The sequence below is a fragment of the Podarcis muralis genome, chromosome 3, assembly GCF_964188315.1.
Source record: "Podarcis muralis chromosome 3, rPodMur119.hap1.1, whole genome shotgun sequence".
NCBI classification, from domain to species: domain Eukaryota; kingdom Metazoa; phylum Chordata; class Lepidosauria; order Squamata; family Lacertidae; genus Podarcis; species Podarcis muralis.
The window spans coordinates 27,416,661-27,430,669 of record NC_135657.1 but is presented as its reverse complement, the minus strand read 5'-3'; the positions used below and the strand labels follow the sequence as shown (position 1 = coordinate 27,430,669).

The following is a 14,009-nucleotide window of genomic DNA, read 5'->3' as shown; positions in this document are numbered from 1 at the left end:
TCTTCAAAGTTCAATCATTTTGCTGTTTTGCTGGGTTAGTACTACTGTACATGGACCTTTCTGAGAATTTTTTGAGGGATATTAAATAATTCTTGACAGGTCAAGGAGTGTCTTAATGGGGTTTGTGTGTTTCTTTCCCTTCTACTTACATTAGCATTGCATATGCCCCCGGAAAATACTTCTATTTTCTAATTTTTGGCAAATGCATATTTATTTGTGTGTGTGTGTGTCTGTGTATGCACAATTTGTTGGAAGGCAATTCTCCCTCTTTAAGCAGTTGATTGAGGTGATGTATTTGAAAGGTAAATCAATCCATCAATAATATATGGGCCTATTTTCCCTTCCCTTCCCACCCACTGCCCCACTGTAGGCATGTTTTAAACTGTACATTCTCAGTGTCAAGGTTCAAGAGTCAAGTGCTACATGTGATAAATTAGGCTGAGGTCAAAGGCTATACAGTGAGGTTTCAGAGGAATGTCTATTTCTGAATTTGCAGCTCATTCATGCTGAAGTGATGCACTATGGGAATTACTACCAAACTCTGCTCGGCAACATCTGCTCTCCCTAAGTGAGTTAGTGCACGTCAGACATCTTTATGTCAGAATATTGCAGTGATGGATGCAGTCTTCAGAAAATGCTGCATAAAAATCTGGTGTGCCGTTCTGGCCATTAAGTGAAATTACTATTTAAATTAATGGCGCTGTCACAGTTTATCTGTGCAAAGAATGAACGCTGATTAGGGTATTAAGTAATTAGCAATTTATCACGCTGGAACAAGGTTGATAATAATTAAAGAAGTAATGGTTTACCAAAGAAACTAGAAAGGGAGTCACTTCTTGTTATGTGAGTGAAATCTTGGCTGAAAAATTTAATTCAGTGAAACAAAGATGAGACTCTTGGTGAAAGAATGCGTCTTTCTTTTTCTCCGCTAGAATAAAAGTGGTTAATCATCAACATTTTACTTTGCTTGCCAATAGTGGCTCTGAGCTAAAACATTTGCCTTTGCTTTAAAAAAAAAAAAACCCACACACACACAACACTATCCAAAACAATATGTGATGCAACCACAGTCTTGGCTGGGGGACAGGAAGGTAACGTTAAACTTCAACTCATTATCACATGGTTAGGCCTAGCCTGTGAACATATGAGACTCAATGATTGCTGCAAACAGACACTGCTGTGTCCTGTGTCCTGTGCTAGGGTAGGGGGATGGATGCTGCATCCAAGAATATTGTTCGGACTCTGCTGCTTTGTTGGTCTTGATAACCCATCGGTGGGTGTGATGTTATCCTACTACACAAAGCCGTTAGATCCACAGAACTGTATCGTAAGGCAGAGGCTGAAAAGGGAGGATAAGTCTGGAACAATTCACTTACACAACACCCTGCTGTCACCATTGTCAGCGCAATACCGAGTGCTTCATGTTTAATATTAAACTTTCATAATAGAATCCAACTGACGGGCAGAATAGGAGGATGGATTTGGTCCTCTCATAAATAAGTCATCTCTGCCTGGCACTGCATGTTTGTAAGATTGAACAGTTCTACTTTAAAAATTTGACCCTGACATGAAACCATTTACTATCCTACAGACCCCCAGTTATTTGAACGTAACTAACCCTATGAGCCCTGTGCTATAGCCCCAGCTAGGGTGGTCCTTGCAGTATAATTATCTTAAGAGAGCTTCTCTATGAAATGTATGCTCATCCAGTTTACTGTTCAGAGGTTACTAAACATGCACTAACACCCCAGGATTTATTTCTTGATAGTATCCTGCTTCATCTTATGGAACATGATTACACAGCTGCCCCAGGGAAGCCAGATGGTATCACTCCAAGAAGTCTCTGCTGTAGTAGAGACACAGACAGCACCCTGGCACAAACTTCATTCAGACCCCTGACTCCTGTCTATTTTGGAGAGGGACGGACAGATGGGGTGGGGGGTATCCCACAGGTACCATTCTTTTTCTAGCAAGGCTTTGGGAACTGGAAGCTGCATATTCCGATTAAAATTATTTTGCCATCTAGTCCAGTATTATCTACGTGCTCCAATGGGCAGTGACTCTCCAGTCTCAGACAGACAGAGCTGCTTCCTATCACCTGCTACCTGATTCTTTTGAACCTGAGATTAAACCTGGGATCTTCTGCGTGTGCTCTGCAGTTGACCTAGGACCCCTTCCCCATCAGATGCTCATGACCTTTAAATCTTTGCTGTCCTATCACCAGCTTCTCTCCAGTTTAATCTTCTAGTAAAGGTAAAGGGACCCCTGACCATTAGGTCCAGTTGTGGCCGACTCTGGGGTTGCGCCGCTCATCTCTCTTTATTGGCCGAGGGAGCCAGCGTACAGCTTCCAGGTCATGTAGCCAGCATATCTAAGCCGCTTCTGGCGAACCAGAGCAGAGCACAGAAACACCGTTTACCTTCCCGCCAGAGTGGTACCTATTTATCTACTTGCACTTTGACGTGCTTTCGAACTGCTAGGTGGGCAGGAGCAGGGACTGAGAAACGGCAGCTCACCCCGTTGCGGGGATTCGAACCGCCGACCTTCTGATAGGCAAGTCCTAGGCTCTGTGGTTTAACCCACAGCGCCACCCACCATGGAAGCAGGTTCACAGCAATTTGTCACAATTCACTCATTTCTAGAACAAAACCTATTTTCTTGTTTTTTCCACAGAAGTGAAGAAACTGGTTTAGGGACCAGTCGTCACTACATTTTGTTTCGAAATGTCAAATGTTCACACCATGTAGCATAAGTAGTTGTGCACTGCAGATGTTAACAGCTTCTTTCTGTAGTGTATCTGCAAGCAGAGGCCCATGTCTTTCCTTATCACTGGAATTAGCTTCTGAACAAAGGCTTTACCAGTTTAGTCATCTTAAATTCAAAATTAAGTACCACTTTAGTTACCTTTTCCCTTGTATCAGTAGCTGCCTCATTCAGACATTTTTATGTTGTATTTTATAGCATTCTCTGTACTTTCCCCCACTTTCTCCCCTTTTCGCATTCATATATAATGTTTTATTGTTGCAGGAATGTTCTGTTGTGGACATGAATATGTGAATATGTCAAGTACCATATGCTGCTCAGCTTCCAGTGGTGAGTCTAAAGCCCACATTAAAGAGAATGACCAAGTGCCATTAAAATGCTGTGAGGCTGAACTTATTCCAAAGAGCGAGGAATGTTGTAATGGACTTGGATATAATCCTTTGAAATATGTTTGCTCTGACAGGATTTCAGCTGGAATGATGATGAAGGTAATTGATAGAAAACCTCTTGGTGGTTCTGATTTGACAATGGAAAGAGAAATACATTGTTCATAACTATTTTTGTAAAATAGGAATATAAAAACTCCTGTGTGCATTATTCATTTTCACATTACATCCATATTAATACCGAATGAGTTTGCCATGATTGATGTTATTGCAGTGAATTCTAAAGGAATTAATAATGATTAGCTGCTTCTTGTGATGTGTTGCTCAGCACTTCAGATTAGTCCAAGGGCTGAAAGTTAGTATTCCAACTGGGCTGGGTTGTGTGTGTGTAACTACCTTCAGTTGTGTTGCCAGTTCTTAATTCCTGCTGGCACTACTTCGTAGAGCCTTAAACTTTGGTGCATCATAGACTACTATTCTATTTTTGCAGATCCCTAATTTTATTTTAGGGACGCGGGTGGCGCTGTGGGTTAAACCATAGAGCCTAGGACTTGCCGATCTAAAGGTCGCGGTTCGAATCCCCGTGACGGGGTGAGCTCCCGTTTCTCGGTCCCTGCTCCTGCCAACCTAGCAGTTCGAAAGCACGTCAAAGTGCAAGTAGATAAATAGGTACCGCTCTGGTGGGAAGGTAAATGGTGTTTCCGTGCTCTGCTCTGGTTCGCCAGAAGCGGCTTAGTCATGCTGGCCACATGACCTGGAAGCTGTACGCCGGCTCCCTCGGCCAATAAAGCGAGATGAGCGCCGCAACCCCAGAGTCGTCCGCGACTGGACCTAATGGTCAGGGTCCCTTTACCTTTACCTAATTTTATTTTATGTGATGGCTGCTACATAGGAGGCCACTGAGAAGGCTTCCAAATTAAAGCTCAGTTTCATTTGCTGCAGTCTAGTGGTAGGCATCTATTTGGGGCCAAAAGTTCCCAGGTTCAGTCCTTGACTTTGCCAGGTAGAGCTGCCTAAAACACTGGAAACCTGCTGCCAGTCATTGTAGACAATGCTGAACTAGATGGCCAACGGTCTGAGCCTGAACAAGGAAGCTTCCTATGTTCATTAGTCAGCCCCTTCCCAAAACTACTGTTCCAAGAGTTCTTTGACAGAGACAGGGAACAAGTTGGCATTAAGTTGATGCAGAAGGATGAACAAGAAGGCTCAAGCACTGGTAGGTGCTGAGTAGACACTATAGTTATGGGTATGCTCTGTGTTATGAGATGAAACACTGCGATTCAGTATTGATTCAATTATTTCAGTAGTTCCTCTGTTTTTGTCTTGGAGACAAGCTAAAAATACAGCATTGGCTACAATTTAAGAATCATAGCCCTGCATGACTGGGGAAATGGGAGAGGGGCTCCATATAGACTTATATGTTAGAACTGTGCAACAGGATTGCTGTATTTTGGGTGCGGGATATCAAATCCAAACTACTACTACTCTTCTTCTTCTTCTTCTTCTTCTTCTTCTTCTTCTTCTTCTTCTTCTTCTTCTTCCACACAACATCAGAATGTCATGTGCTAATTCTTTTGGGCTTAAAAAAAGAATTTTGAACAAGATCTGTGGATCAGTATCATTTTAGGAAAATGCATGTGCTTCCCTTGTATTCTCACTAGTCACAATGTGAAGGAGGAATCTTCAGTTATAAAAAAATAAGGATTCAGATTGTGATGGATGCAGATTGGGTGTGAGTGTGGACTACACTGATCTAGAAACCAGAGTAGTAATTTATTTATGTTTTATCAATACTTTTATACCCCTGAATAATAACATTCCCTTGGCAATTTGCAAAAAGAATACCTTAATTTAAATGTAAATACAAAAACCATAGGGTTGGATTCAGACTTCATTCATACTGCTAGAGGAGGTAAGGTGACTTTTGCCACTTTCCTCTCTCCCCTTGCATCTCCCCCTGCCACCTGCTCCAGAACAGTTAGGGAGATGCTGCTTGGGGATGCAAGGTAAGTGGGGTGGGGGTGGGGGGATAATTGTGAAAATATGCCACTCCCACACTAGCAGGATTTCTCCACTGAGATGTAAGGAGTATTTCCATGTGTGGAAGACAAACTGTGGAAGCAACCCATTATAACTAATAGCCACAATATCATAAAAGCTTTGGAAAACATGCAGCAAAATTTAAATTACTAAAAAGCCTGGGAACATAAAATAAGGCCCTTGCTTGACTCTGAAAGGCTGCATGAGAATTAGTATCGTGGGGTGCCTTGCTAAGAGAAAGCAAGGTGTATGTGTTGAATTAGATCATTTTTACATGGACTAAAAAGCTTGGGAACTGGTTTTGTAGGTAAAAGAAGAATGCAAAGCTAGCACTCTGTGCCCTATATCCATGGAAGCAACAGCATACTGTGGCCGATGTGACTTCGACAAACATGCTCACATATGTGCTTGGATAAAGAGTTACTGGGATAATACAGAGAAGAACGGAGATGGAGGCATATGCCCAACTTTGGAGGAGAAGGTCTACACTGGAGGTCCAACTCAATATTCATTCACAGGTAAACCATGTCCCATCTACTTTGTTGGCAACATTTGCATGTAAATGTCCAAATTGGTTGTTGTCTTTTGACAATGTTTTCTCTTTATAGATCTGAAACTAGAACCTCATGTCACATATGAGTACAGGGTAGCCACATGGAACAAATACGGAAGAGGATTAAGTGAAATTGGCAGAGCTACTACTAAACAAGATGTGCCTGAAGGTGTAAGTCCACCCCAGTGGACCAAAGTAGATAACCGTGAAGACATAATATTTCTAAGCTGGAAAGAACCTCGGCAGCCAAATGGTATTCTGATAAAAACTATTGTATGATCTGATACAGAGCTGAACATAGGAAGCTGCCCATATACTAAGTTAGACCATTGGTCCACCAGCTTAGCATTGCCTTCACCTGTGGGTATTGGTTCTCCAGAGTTTGGGACAGGGGTCTCTCCCAGCCCTACTTGGAGATGCCTGAGTTTGTACATGGGACCTTCTGTATGCAAGGCAGATGCTCTGTCACTGAGCCACACCCTTCCTTCAGTGCTTTTGTGCCCAATGGGCTTGCTATAGAATAATAAATACTTTGCTTAAGTTCATCACCCATGTATTTGTCATGATTCCAGAGAGATCAAACCTGCATTTCATATATGTCTTCCATTAGTAGCCAGACAGCCCTCAGCAGAGAAGTGTCAGGCTGATATGGTGAAGATTTATCACACATAACTTCTGCAGAACACTCCAATAATGCTTTACACACTTATTGTCATGACTTGCAGATTGATAATTTAAAATGAATAGTTTGTACAATAGGGTTGCCATATTTCAAAAAAGTTGTTGAGCTCCCCCCGCCCCCCAATGCATTTTAAAAAACCAGAGTTTTTGAGCTATTTTTTAATAAAATTTGCCAAAAACTACACTTCTGTTCTGACATGGGCTGCCATACATCCAGTGATTCCCACCCGAATGCTATTTGCAAGTGCCAAATACCAAACTTATGGCAACCCTGCAGCAACTAATGATACTGTTCAGTATCACCATGTGCTGCATCAGAAAAAGTATGTTTGAACCCACATGATTTGATGCAAGAGGCATTTTTAGATTTGGTCTGCTTTCAGATTTGCTCACAGGAAACCTCTCTTTTGAATGCCTCATGTTCAAATTGACAAGACTTTCACACAGGCCTCATTCAGTTCAATGTTACATGGTGATTTAGTGTTATATGAGTGATATATTGCAATGTAATTAAGTATTTTGTCCCGACTTCACACTGTGGCTCACCCCTTGCTTATTGAAACAAACCATCTTCATAAACCATGGTTTGAAGCCGGCTTGTTTCAGTAAACTGTACTCAAGACCAACCACAGTATGTCCAGGTTTGGCTGTGGCTCTGAACTGCAGCAAAAACTTTCCTTCTCCTTACAGCCATACTGAAGGAAGAAAAGGATGGACGGAGTGCATGACCCCATCTTGTTCATGTAACACTAAGCCAGGCTTCCTCAACCTTGGCTCTCCAGATGTTTTTGGCCTACAACTCCCATGATCCCAAGCTAGCAGGACCAGTGGTCAGGGATGATGGGAATTGTAGTCTCAGAACATCTGGAGGGCCAAGGTTGAGGAAACCTGCACTAAGCCATAGTTTCATGTTATGTTTGAACAAGGCTGGGATATCCTTAATTTCACTTAAAGTCACAAAGACTTTCTAATTGGATTTGTATCTGTTTTGACTTCTCTCCTCCCTCACACCCTGCCCACAATTTAGTACTATCCCTGATTGCAAGCTGCTGCCAGGCACGACTCTTTCCTTATAATATTTTGTGAAAATAGTTTGTCACATGAATTCCTGGTATATATTTAATCCAAAAACATTATTTCCCCCTCCCCCCCCCTTATGACAAGGTATCATCATTCATTACATTATTCTCCGAAATGGGATTGAGCGTTTCCGAGGAAAGGAACTGAGTTTCACAGACACTGGTGGTATTCAACCATATCAGGAATATTCATATCAACTGCGTGCGTGCACTGTTGCTGGTTGTGCGGACAGTAGCAAGGTGGGTTAATTCTCCACTGGAGGGTGGGAGCAGCTGTGGGGAGATACTACAACAATATATTTGGTCATGGAAGCTTCAGCATTGGTTATCCAGAAAGGCCCTTCCAGATATGATTTACTTGTTATTTTTTCTGCTGTACATATTCTCTTCATTGTCAATGTTTCTAAGCTTCTTCTCATTCCCTTTGGGTCAATCTGTTCCTTCAGCTGGAAGCACCAGGCAGGAGACCTTTGCTGCCCCTCCCTTCCACCACGCAATAGTACACAGTCTGTAGCAGCCAGCAGAGAGTGCCTAACACCTCTCTTACCAGCTGATGTATGAGTGGCCCTCTGCCAGCCAGGAAAGGAAGCAATCTATTGGAAGCTGAGGAAGGGCCAGCAACTCTTTCTAATGGCACCCCAGCAAGTGGCAAGGGGAGCAGTGGCATCAAAGTTTATGCCAATGTTTACTGGCGATAAAAAGCCCGAAGAAATGAGGCTGTTAAAATGCAGAGACACTGATGAACCATATGGAAGGGTGTTATCAAGAGTTCCATGGCAAGACAGCCTGCTCTCCAGATTTTCCTCTTGCCTGGCGCTATGTACTGAAGGCAAAACGTTGTGAATCTGCTTTGATAAATTGTACACCTAGACTCATGCGTAAACATATTCAAGGTCAGATTTTGCTGGGGTGTGTGTGGAATAAACCAAGGGGAGAAAAGTAACGTACTACAGAGCCATGGTAATGATATGCCAGAGCAAACAACAACATTTTAAACTAGAAGTGACATTCTCATTGATCAAGGTATCTTCTGTACTATTACAATAAATTGCTGTCTAATTCATGTGTGTTCAGGTAGTTGCAGTCACTGTCCAAGGAGTCCCAGAGACTGTTCAGCCACCAACAGTTACAGCTTTGAGTGCAGTGGCATTGCGTTTGAGCTGGGTGGCACCCAGGAAGCCAAATGGTATCATCCGAGAATACCAGATCAGTCAAATGGGGAAAGGTCTTATATATACTGACACTGCAGGCAAGATGCAGCATACAGTATCAGGTAAGGATAGAAAGTTCTTTAAGCAAAATGCTCACCTGTTATTTAGCATTCAGACTTTTTAAATGTTGCAGTCTTATATATTTGATGGTAAGTCCCTTTGAGGATAAGGCAGGGGTTTGGTTTGCCCACATAGAATGATGTAGTGGAATCCTGAGGTGCCAGAGTAGATGGTACAATTTCAGACTCCAGGTGGAGGTTGCCTGTTTCATAGCGCTGCTACACTTTTAAATCCTTGCAAGTGGAAAATCTAGCATAGCTGGGAGACATTTTCTGCCCAGCTTTTTCACTCCATACTCTATTCTTCTTGCAGGGAATTGGGCTGTATGTGTTCATGTAGGAAGGCATTCCAAAACATGATTCCTGAAGTTACAATCTGATGTGGTAAATTTCACTCTGCCATCTAATAACTTTTTCTGTGACATATTTCTTACATCATGCACTGCATAGAATTGGGGTGTAAGAACTAACAGTGTTTACACTTGGGCAATGTTTCCCATTTCAGCAGCACTTTAGGGCAGATTTTGGGTGGTAAACTCTACATGGTTTTGGCATGATAAACTCTTCACCATGAAAACATGTGTTGATCTTGCCACATAAAGCCCTCGTGCTGAGGGAGGGTGGAAGCTTTTGAACATAAGAGTAAAATAATCACATTTCCTCCTTATGGTACTGTGTCCCAAATCATGAAAATAAATACCTATTTTCTCTCTCCCTCCCCTAATTATGTTCTTATCTCAAACTTAAGATTTGATACTGCCATGAACCCCTCCCCAAATTACATTCTTTTACATCTGTATGAATAGTTGGGGTTTTGTTTACTGCTAGTGTTTTGTGCTTATAGATGTTGGGTTATCAGTAGTGCATCATTTACATCTGGATGCTCCTTGTATTACATACCTGCAGTGGACATCAGTGATTTTCCTGTAGACTGTGTGTGTGTGTGTGTGTGTGTGTGTGTGTGTTCGTGCGCGCACGCGCGCCCGCACACACACACACACACAGCGCCATACTGTTTACAATATCGGAATATTAAGTGGCATATAAATATCTGAAATTATAGATACATGCAGTGCTTTTTTCAGTGGGGACGCAGGAGTATGCATACCCCTAAACATTTTTTGAATCTAAGTTTGGCCTCATTGAGGGGCAGTATTTCAATATGAGTAGGAAAATGAGAGTACCCCCAAACATTTTTTTAGAAAAAAAGCACTGAATACATGTGAGGTTCTTTCTTTAAAATTGTTTTGTTATAATTTCCAAATTCCTTTGATGAAGATGAAGCAAAACTGTCGGGCACATCCTGAGATGTTGGTCCAGGGGACAGTCATAATTTGTCATTGGACAAACAAATTTACTGTTCTCCCTATATTACATAATCTGCCCAGTAGTAGTAGTAGTAGTAGTAGTAGTAGTAATTGTAGCAGCAGCAGCAGTACATTCGCAATAGTAAAGGTACCCCTGCCCGTACGGGCCAGTCGTGTCCGACTCTAGGGTGGTGCGCCCATCTCACTTAAGAGGCCGGGGGCCAGCACTGTCCGAAGACACTTCCGGGTCACGTGGCCAGCGTGACAAGCTGCATCTGGCGAGCCAGCGCAGCACACGGAAACACCGTTTACCTTCCTGCTAGTAAGCAGTCCCTATTTATCTACTTGCACCTGGGGGTGCTTTCGAACTGCTAGGTTGGCAGGTGCTGGGACCGAGCAGCGGGAGCGCACCCCGCCGCAGGGATTCGAACCGCCGACCTGACGATCGGCAAGTCCTAGGCGCTGAGGTTTTACCCACAGTGCCACCCGCGTCCCTAACATTCACAATGCACTTCTGTTAACATTGCATTGTCAGTCTAGTGTTGAAATGTCATGTTTAGCCAACTTCCGATGCCAATTAAAAATATTTTTATTCTCTTGGGCTTTTTTGTGAGGACTGATGAGGGATATTCTGTTGGATGCATCCATGCCTCTAATGTTGTTGGGGAATGTTTGGTATTTGCTGTGGAAACTCTTGATAATGGCTGTCACCTGCTGTTTTACACCCCCACCCTTTAATGGTTAGATTTTTATTTTTTGTTACAGCTTTTAAATCATTGCTACCTGCCCTGGGATCATGAAAATGAACAGCATGATATAAATCAAACCAACCAATTAATTAATATCCAGTGTTTAGTGATGGCTTTAAAATACTAGACAGAGCCTCTCTGGATGAGACCAAAGATCCATGTAGTCTAGCAATTAGTTCCCAATGGTGGTTGGCAGTATCATAGAATTAGAAAGTTGGAAGGGACCAGGAGAGTCATCTAGTCCAGCTCCCAGTGTAGGAATCTCTTACCCATTGTCTACGACCCTGAGATTAAGAGTCTCACAGTGTACCGACTGAGCTATCTATGCTTCTGGCAACCTTAAAAGCAAAGCATGAAAAGCAACAATCCACTTCTTGTTGCTGTTTGCCATGCTGGCCTGGACTAGGAATTTCCTTTGTCCTGAAGTAGAATTGCAAAGCAATTGCCAATGAATATTTCTGTTGTCTATAGCTTTAGTGAAAACAACCCCACTATTCCAATGGCTTTTTTTTTTTTATTGAGCAAGAACCTCCCCATACTGAGCAAGGCAAGAGTGCCTTTTATTCCACCTCAAGGTGGAATAGTGCTTTTTCTATGTGATAATTACTACACTCTGAATTCATGGTGTTCACTAAAACAACTGTACTTACTCCACATATCTCAGATGTTTGAACTGGCCATCGTTTCAGGCCCCCGTGGACCTGTGTTTTGGTTTTTCTCATCTTCAAAAAACCTCTGCTGTTCCCAGAGCAACAGTTGAACGTTAATGAAGCTGTAGCATTAGCGTTCCCTGAGACTTTCAATCCGAGTGCCTTACAAATTGCAGATGAGGAGGCTTGCACCTTGCCACGGCACCATTGTCTCGCTGCTTATTTTTAATTACATCAAAGCTTTGGAAACATGATCCCATAAATGCTTTGTGGGAATAGCGGTGAATGTGCTCGTCATGTGAAATCCATAAATTGCTTATAATCCTCTCAAGATGTTAAAAAAAGCATTAAGTAATTGAAGACAGGAAGTCCTCAGTTAATTATTTAGAGGTGTTATCAATGCTTTAAGTAAACTGAAGCATTTTCTGCTATCGCATGGAGTAGAATGCCACTGGGAGCGAGGGGCACCAGCCATCATCTTCTCATATTCTCTAATGCAAACAGCCTATGGCAGCTTGTCAATAAAAGACCTTTTTATATCATTTATTAGTGAACACTTCCAGTACTCTGTACAGAACAATTTGGATGACAGTTATGGCATTGTTTCACTTTGTGTTACTACTCCTTTACAAATGGTCCTGCTAATGCAAGCGGGGGGAGGGTGGATGGGGAGGGAGACTAAAATAATTAGGGGGCATTCTATTAAAAGAAAGCTAAGACTGCCCTCTTCAGCAGCAAGAACAGGAATTCATTTTCCCCAGTCTGCTTTTGCATCTCAGACGCTTCCAGAATAATGGAATTTCTGAAAAGATTCCTCTTTCCGTTTTACTAAAGTTATTTCATAACAGGCACATCCACTGGCGTACCTTTCATTGAACATATTTTATATGTTGTGCAGAATATTTTGTGACTGAAATGGTTAGAGAATTTCACAAAAGTGGAAATCCCCAAGGGGGGTAGCTGTCTGTTGTGCAAAAAGAACAAGAATTCCTGTAGCAGCTTAAAGATTCACATGTTTGTTGTGGCACAAGCTTTTGTGGGTTATATCGCCCATTTGTTTGTTTGTTATTATTATTTCCATTTATTAGTCATCTAATGAACAATATTATTTAGACAAAAACAGTGGCAACAATGCAAGCACTTCCCATGCAAGGTTTCACTGTAGAAAATTTGTAAACTGGGCAAAGTTGTGGATGCCTGGGCTGGAATAATATATGTAAACTGATGCAACAATATCCTGAGAACAGCATACTCATGCATTTGTTTTAGACTGGGACTTAACAAGGCCTGATATTTGAAGGGATAAAGGTATTATTTCTGCCCTCACACCTACATTATTAGTTTTTGTCTTCAGATTTCTTCCTGAGCTACCAAATTTCTTTCTAAACTCACTCATTTACAAAGCAGTTTGAGGATTTGGCAGCAGTACTTTAAAAAGAAAGAAGGGTGTGTGTGTGTGTGCTCATTTAGACATGATTCCAAACCAAGATGCATCAGACTCACAGCCTTCCTTCTTCACCTCTGGCCCAAGTGTGGTTAATCAAAAACGGAAGTTGAAACTTCTTATCTCATTTTTATGGTCATGCCAGAGGAGCATATGAGCTGGAGGCTTGCTTTGGCTTCTGATGCTAAACCATGAATATGTGTTATATCTGCACCCAAGCAGAGAGCAAGAGCATGTGAAAATACAGAAGAAAATGTCTCCTGTGCATGCACAATGTTTTCTTCCAATTTATTATTCAAATGAATATGCAGTCTTCAAGAAATGCTGCTTATTTGTTTTTATTTATATATTGCAAAGTTTTCACTCAGCCTTCTTTACAAATTCCAGATGGGTTTTGGAATTATGCCCATGGAGGAGTACATTCAGCAAACATTTTGGCAGAATTGGCCATCCATTGGTCTCTTTGTTGTCCTTTGAGAAAAGATACACAGGCAGGACAACTCTGTTTTTAACAGCTTTGGCTAATTCAAACTTCCAGATCATTCCAAAACAAAGAGGCAAGCCTTATCCTGAAGGAGGACCCGAATGAAAAGCAAAGTCATGATCCTTATGAGTGGAAAGACCCCCATTTAAAACCTTCTTCTCCTGCATACCCATGAGGTGATCAGCTGCCCCCCAGATTCAGCTCTCTCCCATCTATGACGTTGGGACAATAATAATGAAAAACCACCCATACAGTCTTCTTTTTTACACCATTTTTTCCAGTCTGTACTAAATGGTTGTAAATAAATAGCGCTTTCTAATAAATATTTACTTTTAAAAGTGAATGAACATGACTCCCTTTAGGGGAGTTGAAATAATCTGTTGCCACAGTAATCTTTTCTATCATGAAATACTGTTAAATGTTTGGCTCCCATCCATGTCTTTCCCTTTCTAGCCTGCAACTATCATTTTTGCCCGTTTGCTTTTATGCTAAGTATATAGAGATTTCCACCACCACCACCACCACACTTCTCTTCGAGTTCATGATTAGGTTACAATCCAGACTGTCTCTCTGACTCCTCTATTTTTCAAAGCTTTGCATCCT

At 41.9% G+C, this 14,009-nt stretch overlaps 1 protein-coding gene across 1 annotated transcript in view; it reads left to right on the top strand.

The window, feature by feature from the left end:
* Positions 1–14,009, top strand: part of USH2A (usherin) — a 433,394-nt gene that overhangs the window by 315,618 nt on the left and 103,767 nt on the right. Inside the window, exons 51-55 of the mRNA XM_028724645.2 lie at positions 3,028–3,251; positions 5,497–5,707; positions 5,798–5,995; positions 7,588–7,742; positions 8,577–8,775. Of these exons, the coding sequence (XP_028580478.2) occupies positions 3,028–3,251; positions 5,497–5,707; positions 5,798–5,995; positions 7,588–7,742; positions 8,577–8,775 (987 nt within the window). The remainder of the gene's footprint in view (positions 1–3,027; positions 3,252–5,496; positions 5,708–5,797; positions 5,996–7,587; positions 7,743–8,576; positions 8,776–14,009) is intronic.